General features: G+C 36.6%; 1 protein-coding gene across 2 annotated transcripts; it reads right to left on the bottom strand.

Annotated features, from left to right (window-relative positions):
- Positions 1–2,759: 2,759 nt before the first annotated feature.
- On the bottom strand, positions 2,760–14,131 carry zgc:65811 (uncharacterized protein LOC393524 homolog). 2 transcript variants are annotated; one of them, XM_024271774.2, is made up of 9 exons: positions 14,054–14,131; positions 13,705–13,808; positions 12,628–12,733; positions 12,460–12,557; positions 9,128–9,202; positions 8,953–9,054; positions 8,704–8,799; positions 4,252–4,335; positions 2,760–4,078 (listed from the first exon to the last, which is right to left on the bottom strand). In XM_024271774.2, exons 2-9 carry the CDS (start codon positions 13,768–13,770, stop codon positions 3,872–3,874), a joined length of 834 nt encoding a protein of 277 aa, XP_024127542.1. In that variant the 5' UTR covers positions 13,771–13,808; positions 14,054–14,131; the 3' UTR covers positions 2,760–3,871. The 2 variants fall into 2 exon arrangements, with proteins under 2 accessions (XP_024127542.1, XP_024127543.1); XM_024271775.2 differs by having other exon boundaries at positions 2,760–3,591.
- Between the last annotated feature and the right edge of the window lie 1,349 nt (positions 14,132–15,480).

Raw genomic sequence — 15,480 nt, 5'->3', positions numbered from 1 at the left:
TTTATGTGATGTCTATGTACTATACCAGGGGTCTGCAATCGTCAATACTTAAAGACATTCTGGTCGATTACTTTTCAACCAAAACTCAGTAGGATTCACTAAATCTTTACTCAACCTTTAGAAAAATAAGATACATTTAAATAAACTATTGCATTTTTTGGGCATAAATAAAATATAAACACAAATAGAAAATAGTTAAAATAAATAAATAAATAAATAGTTTATAACTTTTGTCAGTTTTGCAGGATTTCCTTCAAAATAAAAGACCATAGGATCATGTCAAGCAGCAAATGCAGTAGGATGTGTAAAGTTACCAATGATTAAAAAAAAAGTTTATTTTAGTGTTTCTGGTGCATTTTAGTCACAAATTCATAAATATATTCAACAAAAAATGGATCAGAGCTAATGAAGTGACCTCTACCATGTATTAAAACCACGTGGTAATTTAAATCTTTGAATTTGATCGAAAATAGAAAATCTGCTTTATAATCATATATATTATATAATTAGTAATTATAATTCAGTGTAGCTTTAATTCTGGTTGTGCCAACTAACGATAAATTGATTTTCTGTGATAAATGAAGCTCAAAATTAAGTCCAAATGCGTCAGTATGATATTGATAAACTACAAAGGATTAATGGATAATTACGGCTACTGTTATTAGGATCCTCGATGAATAATTCATACCGTCCTTCAACTGTTTGTGAATGAGTTGAAAAAAGTTTAAGTTAATGTACTTAAACTTACTTTTTCCTTTACAGTTACTTTTTAAAACATTTTATTTAAACACAATGGAGGGGTTAAAGAGCCTCATGTTCCTGAAGGGCAGCAGGTTGCTGAGCCCTGTACTTTACGTTAAGGTCTGTATACAATGGTATTTTATTTTTCTCTTTTATCTCCCCTAGGCATTCACACTTTTGTTGTACACGTTGCTGTATATGTTGTTTATACATAAAGCTAAAAAAATGAAAATAAACTAGATAAAGATGAAAAAAAAATTAAAATAAGTTACTATATATGTATTTTTAGGTATTTCCTTTTTCTTTTATAACCGTATACAGTGCTTTTTGTCAGAAAATTTCTCAAAATGAATTGTAATTTTTTTGTAAATATTTAACTGTTACCTAACTAAAGAAATTATGTGACTCGTATTTTAGAATTTTTAGATAATGCAAATATAAAATTACCAATACTAACAACTGAGTGTAAATATTAACAATATAAAAAATGTGCTGTCTTGATCAAAACATTCTTTTGACAAACATGTTGTGTATAAAATGTTGGCAATGACAACAACACCCAGGTAATTGTAGTGCTTCTGTAACATTTGTTTGCATGAAGTGGAACTGTTGCTCTTAGTTTAGTTAATACTCAGGTTCCCTCTGACAGCTCACTTTCTCTCTCTGACTGATGCAGACGGAGGAAGTGCTCACCTCAAGAGATCATCTCCTGCCTCTGTTGTGTTTGTGGTGGGAGGAGTAGGAGGAGTGTAAGGGTTGTGGTAAATCAGCGTTCACACATACACACCAGAACTGTCAAGATTTAGTCAAGCTTTCATTGAACAAAATCCCCCGTTTTGATGAAATATTTGTTCTCATTTTGTTTAGGTTTGAATGTGACAGTATTGCATTTTGAGCATCCTAACCATTTCCTGCAAATTAAACAAATGTGAAAAAATGTTTTACTTGTGGCTCCTCTAGTGATGCAAGCTCCTCTTGCAGATGAGCGTTTCTGCAGCTGCATCAGTCAATCTGACAGGTTTTTGTTCTGCCTGTGCCTTGCATTTTGTACTATAAATTATTCATAATTTTAGAATATAATAATTGACTAAAGAGGCTCCGAGCAATACATCTGAAGAAGTGGAAGTGTGTAATGGGCTGTGAAGAGCAGCTGATATACCATTCCACGTGTTACACAAACAGGATTTATGATTTGTGCTGCTGAACGCTCAGTTTCCTGAGACTGAAGGTGGAGCGCTTCAAGGTGGCTAGAATTAGTTTAAAGCTGAACCATATGCGACACCATTAAACCGAATCATGTGAAAGTTGAACCGGTGTACCCCATTCCATACCAGTACGTTCAAAGTGTCAAACATTTTGAGTTCAATTTAAGACAGATTTATTACATTACACCAGGATCAGTGTAAACCAACTTTTTCATTATTACTTGCTTATTAGCAAACAAAAAATATATTTTCTAATTATTTTTGTTGAAAACAAAGAAACCCCAAAATGAAGATTTGAACTGACTGTGAGCACTTTGCCATCCTAACCTCTAACCGTCAGCAGGGGTCGCTACAGTACAGAGAGATTAAAAATGAAGAAAATCCTATCTGTGACACAGACATCTATGTTCATCTCTTGCAGGGGTGGGCAAACTTTTAGACTTGTGGGACACAAAGGGCTCTAAAATTGGATTGACAGGCCGGACCATAAGATGTGGAGTGCTTTTGTAATTCACCTCATAAAGGAAAAAAACAGAATCTGGAGGAAAATCCAGCTTTAATTTGATGAATGATTACTTTAAAACTGATTATTCTTGAGTTTGTATTGAACAATTGTGTACATTTTTAGATTTGGACACATTTTATGTTAAAATTCCAATTTTATAAGGTTCTACTGGGGTCTGTTGTACATTAATATTGAAAAATGCTCAGTGTTACAGATTGTAAGGATCTGACCGGTCTGCAGTCACTTTGGTTTTAAAACAGCAAGTTAACATTACTAAAGAGAGTAAAGAGGTTTTTACACAGAGGCAGTGGAGTTTTACAAGTTTTATGGAAACATATGGATCAAACAGCTACAAAGCAGTTCTTTTTAAATCAACGAATTACAACACCACTTCAGGCCAGGACAGATAAACGTGCAAATTTGAAGCCATTCAGCTGTTTGTTTATGAAACTTTTGGTCAAACAAAGACGTTTCAAGCACAAATTAAAAGAAAGAAACATGACTTGCAGATAAAATTTGTTAGATAATGACACTTTTGGTTCATATCCCTAAAAAGGACTTTAATGGATACAAAATAACAAAAAATCTTTTCTGTAAAAAGAAAACTAAAGTGTAACAGAGTGAAGCTGAAGGTCCAGAGAAGGGAATTTTATACAAGGCACATAAAACCTAAAATTCAAGTCAATAATGGAAACCGAGTGAAAAAAAGCACAAAAATCTTAAGAATAATTTACATTTTTTCCCTTTGACAATATATAGGAGGGATCCAGTGAATCACCTGCATGCAGCAAAATCAAAAGTGCTCATCTGTGTAAACACTTGATGTTAGGAGGGCTGAAACGGATCTGCTGAAACAAACAAAGCTGCCATATTTCTGTCAAGTCCAATGTGTTAATGTTTATGTGTTAATGTTTAGGACATAAAAATCAATTAAAGGGATTTTTTGTGTCTAAAATTGTAGACAAATGTTGAGATTAAAAAGAAAAGTTTGTAAACACAGATCAGTTGATTAGCATCTTCACGGATGGACCTGGAGGCGCAGGATCCTCTTCAGTAAACGGCTGAATAGTAGCTGGTAACGGCGTGGTGGCTCCTCTTGATGTGCTTCAGGAGAATGATGGAGCAGACTAGGGCAGTGATCTGTCATGCAGACACAGAAGAACGGCGGACAGTAAAGAGCAGGACAGGTCTCAGGAGGGCGGTGGGCAGGTCCTAGATGCTGCTATAAGGTTTCACCCAAAACACAAACCGACATCAAACCGGACCCCGACTGTTAGTGCAGGAAAACGAGAGATGGCGTGCTCACAGGAGATGGTGTGGGACGTGAATGACTGATGGATGAGTTTAATGGAATAAATGATCAAGAAGACGTTAGAGCATGAGCAGGCACAAGAGAAAGAGCTGCCGGAGCTGAATGCACTTAAGCCTGGGCGGGGATGTTTGCTGCAGACAGGGGGGTGAAGACAACTGGGTCCTGGTATGGGTGGGGGGCGGAGCTTAAGTCGTGCAGAGGCGGCTGGAGGACAGTCAGGGCAGGGGTGGGCTGAGCCAGGATAATGTACTCTGGAGATGACATGGACTGACGGATCTTGGCATTGAGGGTGATGCTGCAAATGAGTGCTACAAGCTTTGGAAAGCAGTGGTTGGGAGGACAGGAGGAAAAAAAATAAAATAAAAACAACATAAGGCCAGAGGAGGAGTTTCAGTTAAGAGAGGAGGTCAAAGTGACAAAAGACAAAACAGAGGCAAACATAAGCTTTTGACTGCAAACTAGTGATGAACGGAGAGGTGTGTGCCTACCAGAAGAGCTCCGGTTCCCAAGAAGACCCCCAGCACCAGCCCCGCCTTGCTTTCAAAGATGTTCAGAATGGTTGTGGGGCAGTTCTGTCCAGGAAACAGAAGATGGTTTTCTATAAAGTTTGTGAACCACATCATCTAAATCATAGCAGGAGACCAGTCAGACACATTTAAACCCTAAATTTACTCATGGCAGTCAAGAACTTCATGTCACACAACTCCCTGATTGGATTCAGTTGAAAATTCCATTACTGCATCAATGAATTTTTCAATCTGCAATAAAGATTTTATATTTTTTGCACCCCTTCCCATTTATCTAATCAAGTCTGCAAAGTCACTTGGCAGCTCAACCAAGCAAGCATCAGTGAATGCACTTTCACCCTTTAACACTGTCGATACCGATCTGTAATGGCTGCCTGATCTGTACCGGCTACCCGATTGGTCCCAGCATGCTCCAATAATACCTCACTTCCTTTTGTGGAAAGCAGTTGAGATTTGCTCCTGTAACTTGCATATTTTCGTGTGTTTGTTGCTCCAAGATTGGGAAACTTGTAATTTATTAATAAATATTTCAAATGAAAAATGTATTAAAAAAAGATTATAGCCGTTCAAACAGTAGATTTGATGCTTTTCACAACGGAGAGCTTCAGCTCCCCTGACTGATTGGACCACCAAAAAATAAAAGAATGTCGCCTAAATTTAACACGACATCACAAAAAACTGTTGTCATTACAACAATACGTGATAGAATGAAAGCCACACAGTTTGATTGCTTTTATTTTTCATATGTTGGTAATGAGAAAAAGAGGAGAAGTGAGGGTATTTTATTCTGAGGAGGTGTCACCGTCTGCTGCAGCCGATTTTACTGTCAATAATAACGTGTCTGTGTTAACGGAGTCAATAAATTGTCAGTAGGTGGCGCTGTACACTAGGGAGTAAATTGCCATCAAATGAAACAGTAAAAGAAAACATTTGTGAATCCTTAACGTTCCTTTTTTTGGGTTTAGTCGACATTAATTTATATTTTTTTTATCATAAACCTTTTAAGAGGTTACCATTGCTGTTAACATCCAAAGACATATTCTGACAGTGAAACGCTTTAGCATTAGTCACATGAAAGACTCGGGGAGGATCCAGCCCCAGGGTAATTATATCCGGCCCTACCAATTATTCTAGTGATCGGATGTGATGTTACTAACATAGTGAAGCAACACCATCATTCTGGAGGCTGAGAGATCAGTTACAGTGACTTCTGACAGAACAGGGTAAAATAACTATGAGCAAAACACAGTATAACAGGCAGACAACAATGTGTCGGCGACCATCACTACAAAATTAACTACAAATCCCATCATGCAGTGTGTCAGCTGCCTTTCCGAATGCCAGTGTTGCTAGAATGAGATTTCCTATTAAATATATAGTTTTGAATGGATATGTTTTATGGAGAACAAAATAGTTTGGGGTATTTATGTGTAATTTCATGTTTCATAAGAACTTTGAGTTTTTTTTCTTTTCAAATTTACTTTATTTCTAACTTGCATAATTTTGACAAAATATAATATTATTAAGGGTAAAATACTTAAAGTTATTTCATGCTTAAGGTTGATTTATTCTGAAGTAATATTCCTGTCTGTTTTTACTCATATTTATATATTTTTTAAAAAGTTATGTTTTTAAAGTTTAAAAGTTTTAACAATGTTTTTACGTGTTCAATAAATGTTGATTTTGTTTGGCCCATGACCCAAAAGCATTTTGAATCTTGGCCCGTGTTAATCGATTTTGGCATTAGTAAACCCATTTTTACACATGCATGGACCAATCGGGTAGCTGTTACAGATCAGGTAGTGAAAAACACCACAGATGTAAATGAATTTGAATTACTGTAACTCTGTTAACGTAATTCCATCAGATTCTGAATCTGAATCTTGCATCAAAATCTGTTGGCAAAGGGAGTTTATTTGTCGTCTGATATAAAAGGGTTGAATACATCAAATCTGCAGAACTCAGCAAACGTTCTCAGTGATACTGAGGAGTAGAGGGTTGATGGGATTGATTTCTGCTGAGTGGGTCTCGAGTGCGGGCTCCAGATGAACAATAGGCTTCAACAGGAAACAATGTAGTCCATTCATTGTAGTGAAACACCCATAAAATACTCAAAGCAGAGAGATGCTAGAAGCTGATGAGGACACACCTATACACACACTATGAACAAGAGTCTCTTCCAGTTTGAGTTCTCAGAGTCCCTGTAGTGTAACAACTAGAAAATGAGTCTGTCTTTTAATGTGCATTAAATATTGGAAGTTGTATACAAAACAGAATCATTTCAAGAGGCTCCAAAGACAACCATGTTTTTGTTGTTTTTAACAAGTTCCTCTAGCATTATTCTCATGATGAAGGACATTTATAAAATAACTTAAGATTAAAACTACATTTCAGAGTATTTTTTTTTTATCTAAATTGTGTTGGATCAGGAGCAGATGGAAAGAGGATGTTTGAATTATGACGCAGCTACTGCCATGTGCAGGACAGAGTCTCGCTACAATTCTAGATCATCCGTCTGCAGACAAACAGATCCATGTACGTCTTTGTTTTCCTCGTCTGAGCTGCCATCCGGCTCTAAACTGAACGGCTGGATACTATGGAAGCCCAAACTGTTCTTAATTAAATAAATAAATACAACATTATTTAATCAAGCAACACTCCAATAAAAGTCTTTTCAATAAATAATTGACCATTTTATTATGAAATAGATTTCATTAAAATTTAAATGGACCATTTTATTATGAAATACATGTCATTTTTATTTAAAAACATAATTTTTATGTTAAAAACATTTCATAATAAATATATATCATAATAATTTTTTTTTTCATGTTGGATATTATTACAATCATGTGGGGTTTCTTTTGTAGAAACTTTTATTTCAAAATTAGTGTTTTCCAAAGTGTCCTTTTTATTTTACAATGCTGTTTTTCAGAACGACGTATTTATTTCATGATGAGCTTTTTCCGAATAATAACTCTGTCTGTCAATCACTGAAAGTGGGTGGGATCTAAACGTTCATTGGCTGATCCTCTGAAATCGACTTGTATGCCTAGACTCCTGCTCTACTGTGTGACGCACCGTACCCAGACAGTAACGCAGACAATCACCAAGATGACATATTTCGGTGACATCCGTGTAGCTTTGCTGAGCTTAGCGGATCAAATAGAAACAGGCGATCTGTCAGCAGACGCTATTTTGAGACGTTTGGACGACATTTTTGAAATGATCGGTTTGGTACACGCGGCAGAAGAGCACGCTAACATCCACGACTCTATTTACGACGCTGAAGTTGGCTTCCGATTCACAGCTTCCGATTCGCGAGAGCGTTCCACTGTATTTTTCGAACTCAGACCACCTAAAAACAGGTCCTGTTCGAAAACTACTGTACCTAGACAGTTCAAACCAGGATTAAAGAACGCTCTCGCGAATCGGAAGCTGTAATTCGGAAGCCAACTTCAGCGTCGTCTCTCAGTCTTTCTCTCATCCTCTGTCCGCTCCGAACCCCCGCGCATTTAGGGCATACCCGGCCGCGTGCTCGCTTATGTCCAGACCCCCCCCCCCCACACACACACACACCGCCGATTGCCGGATTGAGCTCAGCGCACTCCCACCCCGCCGCGTGCGTTCCCGCACACATGGCGGTGTGAAGCCAACTTCAGCGTCGTAAATAGAGTCGTGGATGTTAGCGTGCTCTTCTGCCGCGTGTACCAAACCGATCATTTCAAAAATGTCGTCCAAACGTCTCAAAATAGCGTCTGCTGACAGATCGCCTGTTTCTATTTGATCCGCTAAGCTCAGCAAAGCTACACGGATGTCACCGAAATATGTCATCTTGGTGATTGTCTGCGTTACTGTCTGGGTACGGTGCGACACACAGTAGAGCAGGAGTCTAGGCATACAAGTCGATTTCAGAGGATCAGCCAATGAACGTTTAGATCCCACCCACTTTCAGTGATTGACAGACAGAGTTATTATTCGGAAAAACCCCACATGATTATAATAATATCCAACATGAAAAAAAAATTATTATGATATAAATTTTTATTATGAAATGTTTTTAACATAAAAATTATGTTTTAAAGTAAAAATGACACGTATTTCATAATAAAATGGTTCATTTAAATTTTAATGAAATCTATTTCATAATAAAATGGTCAATTATTTATTGAAAAGACTTTTATTGGAGTGTTGCTTGATTAAATAATGTTGTATTTATTTATTTAATTAAGAACAGTTTGGGCTTCCATAGGATACCTCCGATGTTACTCGACAGCATAATCCTGATTAAAAGACCACTGGGAACATTTACAATAGATAAAAATAAAGTCGGAGTGGGCCTTTTCCCGATGACTAGTTACTTTAATCATAGAGTGACCCAGTTTCTAACTCAAGGGATCTGCGTTTACTCACAGGCATGACCAGTTTCTCCAAGAAGCCGTCTGGCTCGGGACAGGTCTTCTTAACAATCTCCACCAGGGAGATCCCGGTCACTCCACAGCAGTGGAGCTGCAGAGCCACAAAACCAGCGTTAATGAGTCAATCATTTTTACTGACATTTGACTGTTAGAAACTGAAGCTCAAATAGAGTTTGTAAAAACCTGAACATTTGAAATAAGTGAAGTAGGAGATGACTGTTTATTGTAGTGAAGCAGGACGTACCGTGTTGTGGATGAAAGTGAGCGTGATGGCCATGGCGGGGTCCTTGTTGGCGGCGTACAGAGAATACAGGCTGACGTAGAACTCGCCGAGCTTGTTACCAACCTTTACAGCGAAGGAAAAACAAAAAAATGATATATTCGATCTTTTAAAATCTTTCATTCAACGGTCCTCTTACCTTATCTCTACTTGTATAGGCGACAACTCCAACGACGACTTCAGCTAAAGCCAGGAAGGCGAGGAGAACGGTGAACTGAGGAAGAGGAAGAGCTTCGTAAGTATTTCAGGGAGACACATTTCCAACCGGAACAAACTAAAATGTATTTGGTACAAGTTTACAAACTGACAGACTTTCTACACTGATCAGAAAGAAGCAAGTTTTCCTGATATTGTAGGAAAAAGAGCTGCTCCATTTCAACCTGGGGTTCCTGATGGAACATGCAAAACTATAACCCAAACGTGAACTCCAGAATTAATGATGTTTTCGATTATTTAGTCCAACGAATAAAATAAGGTACCAGACGCTGAGTTGGAGGAGGTGCTAGGTCACCATGACATTTCTCAAATTCAGTGTCCAGCCAAGTGTCCAGGATAAATGGTTTAACAAGGGTTTCCAGGTAAGAGAAGACAGAAATAGATCTGTTGGAATGCCTGGTGTTGACGAAGGTTCCTCTGATACGATTGCTGTCCCATTGAAGGCGGTGAGTGTGCTGTGCTTCTGGTCACGTACACTCGGGTATAAAGATTGGAGGGAACAGAGAATCGGGGGCTTCTTCAACAAAATCTGACTGGTTACGCTGGAAGATTTCTCTGACTTTATTCATGAATAAACAGACCCTCTGAGCACGTGCAGAGTCGGGTTTTTCATTTTACTTCGACTCATTTTTTCCTTAACAATATTTCACTGGCATCATAACAGCAGCTCACTGAGCTGATGGGGTCAATCAGGAGTCTGCAACCTGAAGCTCCGGAGTCACATGTAACTCCTTCATCTCTCTGCCGTGACTTCAGAGAGGAAAAACAAGCAGTATGAATAAATAATGCATTTGTAATTTTAGTTACTTTGATTTATATCATAACTTGTGGTTTCCGATCCAGATTCATACTCAATTTTGAACGATCTGAAGTTGAATCATCGATTACTCATTACACCTCTATAAAACTGTCCTTTAATTTTAAATATTTAACATGTCAGATAACTGATCAAAATGATGTTCAGAGCTCTAATCTACTGTCAAATTGGTTTATTACAAGAACCTTATTCTAGTAAAATGGCACAGAAAGGATGTTATTTTGAAAGTAACTTGTGTTTGTTACTTTCAAAAGTAAAAGGAATTAAAACTGCTTTATACAGAAAAATATTTTTACTGCTATGATTCAATGAATGTAAATATTTAAGAGCTATATTATATGGTTAAATGTCCACAGAAACACAAGTGTAAGTTTTCAGTGTGCAGGTGAAGAAGCCACACTGCCACCTATTGTTTGAAAACGTTATTACAAGTGTATAAATGCAAAGATGAATTTCTCAAAAGTTTAGGTTCATGTTCCACACAAACATGGAGAATTTTCATGACAAAGCTGGAATCAACAGACAAAACCGAGAGACTTTATTCATAATATGAATTAACTACAATAGTCGTTCTCACTATGCATAAAATGTTTTGCCAAAATCTCTAAGGTTACGAGGTGAATAAATTTAAATTTAAATTTATTCTTATTAAATTTAAAAACTACTGGTTTTATGCCAGATGCATCGTTGAAGTGAGTCTTAAAAGTGGGACCCGTTTGAGGTCGGTGTCTGGTTTTTAGCTTCTGCTTTATCGCTTAAGGGGAACAGATTTTAATAGCTCAAAATCTCAAGAATGAAGAAAAGTTTAAACTGGCTGCAAGTATTTTACAGAAGATTAAAGTTAAATAAAGAGAAGTTACTGGTTTGTAGAAGCTGATTCTGGTTCAGAAAACTTGTTAAAAAAACATTTTAAAATGTTTCTACAGCAACATTAGGCAGGACCCTGTAAATAACATCAACACAAAGTATTCCTCGTGCTAAAGACAAATAAACAACTGGTGATTATTTAATACACGTTTTTAAAAAGTGTAGGATAATTTGAGTCTGAATTTATTTGTTTCAGCACTAAAATGGGTTTCTATTGAAACAAAAAACTTTATTTTTTCTTTAATTAATTTTCACAAATCAGAAACAACTTTTTACAAATCAGAAATTTTGTTTTAATAAATTGTCATTTTCAAAATATATGCAGATACTTTCAAACCATCTTTTAAAACTAGATTTCATGTGTACTACATTACAACTTTTCTGATTTTCTCACAACCTTTCCTTCAAAACTAATGGAAAACATAAAATAAAAAAAATAAAAAAGACACCAACTTCAGTCTAAAACAAGCTGGTCTGTATATTGTCTGACGTTATGTATTGGTCTTGGCCAAAATAAGGTTGGAGAGCACTGATGTAAACTATTTTCACAGATAAATTAAGTTTCATGGTTTAACTTATGTAGAATGAGCTCAATTGTTTCTGAGTGACTCAGAGTTATTTCTTCATCTGTACTTAGTAAGCTGCTACCGGTAAAAAGAAAAGCTTTGCAAGGTCACTCTAGAGTGAACGGATGCAGACAGAATGGAAACAGAAGTGGGGTTTTATTATGCAACTAAACTGAACCACAAATTAGGCAATATTAAGATAGAAACTAAGTCCTATGATCTCAGCTATTAAAACATATGCTACAGTGCCCCCTGATGGCAGCAAATGTGAAAGAAAAGTCGGTGAATTTATTCAAAATGAAGATTTAAACTGCGATCAGTCTTTAAAAGAGCATTATGTTTAAGTAAAATGTCTTTAACAGCTGATGGTGACATATGTGATGCTCCTAAACCCAAGTTTTACCAACACAATTAAAAAAAACAACAAACGAGCACCAAGTGAAGATTATGCCTCCGATATGTGGCTACGAACTAACTGCAAAAACAACACACATGGTTAAAATGTTTTTCAGTTCCTTTAACCACAATAACCAGCAACACAGTTAAAATCTCTAATACTTATCTAATTAGTAATAAACAAATAGCATGTATTCTAATTCCAGTTTCCTTTCATAGAGAAATATACAAGAAACTGATGTAAAATATTTCATCTGCATCTCTGTACAGATGAAAAAAAAACCCTTTCACCTTCCCTGACTGTCACTATCTGAATTCCAGCCACATTTACTCTAAGTGCCATCATAAATTCTGGATTCTTGGTCGTTTTAAAAGCCTTTTCTCTTTTTTTACAAGGGCACCAGAGTGACACTTTAGCAAGAAATGCTCCGCCTGTTTAGAAGAAAATGCTATTAAGTTGGTTCTTGGCTGGAGCGATGCGGATGATGTAAAACACACCCTAATCTGTAGTTTCATCACATTTCTGTCATCTTAGTCTCTATTTGATTCATTAAAGTGGTGCAATCTGAACAAAGGAGAAGTAAGTTGCCAACAGGAAACAAATCTCACCGTCTGCAGGGCGCATCTTTTCTCGCTGCACGCACCGTAGTCTCCAAACGCTGCCACGACCAGCATGACCACGCCGAGAAGTATCAGCACGGTCACACCTGCAGACGGCAGCTGTTAGGTGAGGGCAAACCAAAGGCAAGCGGGCTTTTAAAAAGCTCATGCTCCAACCTATGACAAAGGCGCTGGAGTTGAGGTCCTCGAAGCGGAAGATTTCTCTGGTGCCCTCGCTGAATCTCAGCCACAGGCCTAGCACAAGGAAGGCAAGCCCCACCACCTGCAGGAACAACACACTCTTTTTTGGTTTCACATCCCCCCTTTTTTAATAGTAAAAATATCTAAAAACTTTTTTTTTTAAATTCAAGAATTATCAAAACTTCACCTTATAATTTTAGCTCATCTTGTTTGTTATGTTTAGAGGCCAATAAAACATCATAATGTACACTTCTTTTTAGGTTTCATATCGCTTTTTAGTAAAAAATATCTAAAAAAATTCATGAATTCACAAACTTTCATATTATAATTTTAGCTACCGAGGTGAAGTTAGTTGGATATTCGACAGACATTCGCTCTGGGCATAGCTAGGCACCGTCAACAAATTAAAGTTTTACCATCAACAAATAAAGGTTTTTCTTCAATAGCTTTTAGGTTTTTATAACTAATTGGTCCAAATCACTCTAGAATATTAAAGTTAGCTCAGATGTATCGGGGTCAGCAACTTAGATTCACTTTGGAGTTTTTTTTTATTTTTAGTCAATTTTTTTACTGTAAATTTACGGGTTTTTCTTCAATAGCTTTTAGGTTTTTATTCCTAATTAGTCCAAATCACTCTAAAATATTAAAGTTTGATCAGATCTATCGGGAGCAGCAACTTAGATTCACTTTGGATGCTTTTTTCTATTTTTTTAATCATTTTTTTACTGTAAATTTACGTGTTTTTCTTCAATAGCTTTTAGGTTTTTATACCTAACTGGTCCAAATTTATTTTTTTAATTAAATTAAAAGTGAACACAAGATTTGGAAAAACTGAAAATGAAAAATAAGCTAAATACACAAAAATAAGATCGTTAGATTGACTTTGCAAAAATGAAAATTACAATGTATTTCCATGAAAACGAAACCACACTATTTCAGCCACAATCTACACAAAGGTCTCGTCACGTGCTCGTTCGCTTCACATGTTTGGGATTTCCACACACTAAATAAGCTTTAGCATTTATTTAAATCTTCAAAATTCCTCAGACTCACCGAGAAGATGATGTTGAAAATGACAAGAATGTATTTGCAGACGACACCACATCCATCCACAGCCATGATGAGCTTCCGTTAGTTCAGCTACGCACCTCAAAAAGCTACAAATGAAGAATAAGCTGAGGTCAGGACAGGCCTTCAATGAAAGACTTCTGTTAAGGTAGCGCCTAATTCGAAGCCAAAAACACACAAATCGTGACCAATAAACATGACCTCAGCTTTTTTTCTAAAGTCAATTTTAGTCCACTAAAATGTACGATTTTGTTTAATATAACCTTTATAATAATTTACAGAAATGAACAGAAATACGTCTAAACATAGCAGTTTCCCGAACGACATCGTTTACCTTTTCCTGTGGACGTTCTCTCCTGCTGCTTCTTCTGGTGCAGTGGAATTTTTCTTTGCGATTTTATTGAGGTGTTGGCCCGCCCACTTTTCCTCATACTTGTTTTCTATTGGCTAAAAGTTTTGAGTGACAGAGTGTGCCACCTATGAGCAGAGAAATAAACTTTTGTGTTGAACCTTGGGATAAAAGCAACCCGATCATTTGAAATTTAGCTAAACGAAAGCGTTCTTGTTTAAGCCAGCATCACTGTAAGAGATTACTGTTTTATATGACAAAAGAATGTTAAGGAATGTGTTTATTGATTTAAACACAGACCATACGGAAACACTTACTACATTTAAAGGAGGAAAAATACTGTTCAAAGATGATGATATGATCATGTTACATGAGTTTCCTGAGAATGGAAAGTGAAAACAAAAAGACGAAGAACAGGATATGAGCTGCGCCTGTCCTGCTGATACAGGGATCTCTCCACTTTGCAACACAATTCCATTTAAATTAATCCTTTTTTTCAATTCTTACCATAGTAAACACGTTATGTCTTTGTTTAACAAAACAATTGGATTTAGTTTCAGAAACGTATCTGTACGTATTCTATTCCCTATTCTGTGCTAATTATCAGCTAATGCAGAATTTAATCTACTATTTACAAATGCTGACTTGTTCATTTAACTCAAAGAAAGCTTTTAGAAATGACATTGTTAATGATAAATTGATCTGCTTATTTCATCCATAATATTTGCAAGTACAAATGAACTTAAAAAAGTCCTTTTTATGTACCACCTTTAGGGTTTACCACTCTAAACTGAACTATCACTGTAAAAAGAACATTTTTGAACACTTACCTTCTAAATGTGAAAGCAAATTAAAGGGAATATTCAATATAGCTTCACAGATTGAGCACAAATGAAATCATAAATAAACGGCACTTCTCCCCCCTGTTTATTAAGCATAAACCCCTGTTGTATTTTATATTTAACTTTATTTATATTGATCATGTTTATGTCTCTTTTTTTTCTCTTTCCGTTTTGTTTAACTGGATGGAAAAGGAGTGAGAGGGGGGTGTTGGTACAGAAGAAATTTATCAGAGGGGTGTTTAAAGAGAAAAGAAGATGGTAACATCATAAAACAACGAGGTAAATACAGTCTGTCTAGCACACCCTCAATAATGACAAACATACCTGTTGGGTAAGATAGTCTTTGTATTTAAACTATCTAAATGTACACAATACAACTACAGTTCACGCACACACTTCTATAAACCCACACATGCAAAGCCTTCCATTCTGTCACACACACTATTTGTGTAAAGGTGAGCTGACACCTGTGCTCAGGTGAGTGTTTATGTTTCACTAAGATGGATGATAATGGAATCTACACAAGAGGATGGTGCCCAGCCATCCCCATGCCAAGACCCCCCCCCCCCC

This window comes from Oryzias melastigma, linkage group LG8, assembly GCF_002922805.2.
Source record: "Oryzias melastigma strain HK-1 linkage group LG8, ASM292280v2, whole genome shotgun sequence".
NCBI classification, from domain to species: Eukaryota; Metazoa; Chordata; class Actinopteri; order Beloniformes; family Adrianichthyidae; genus Oryzias; species Oryzias melastigma.
The sequence above is the reverse complement of the archived record's forward strand: the minus strand, read 5'-3'. Positions and strand labels throughout refer to the sequence as shown.

Bases quoted from the DNA above. Each gene is read 5' to 3' on its own strand.
- zgc:65811 (XM_024271774.2), bottom strand. From the start codon at position 13,770: ATGGCTGTGGATGGATGTGGTGTCGTCTGCAAATACATTCTTGTCATT. The intron at 12,734-13,704 runs GTGAGTCTGAGG...TTGTTCCTGCAG, and splicing joins TTTTCAACATCATCTTCTCG to GTGGTGGGGCTTGCCTTCCT. The intron at 9,203-12,459 runs GTGAGATTTGTT...CCTCTTCCTCAG, and splicing joins AAAGATGCGCCCTGCAGACG to TTCACCGTTCTCCTCGCCTT.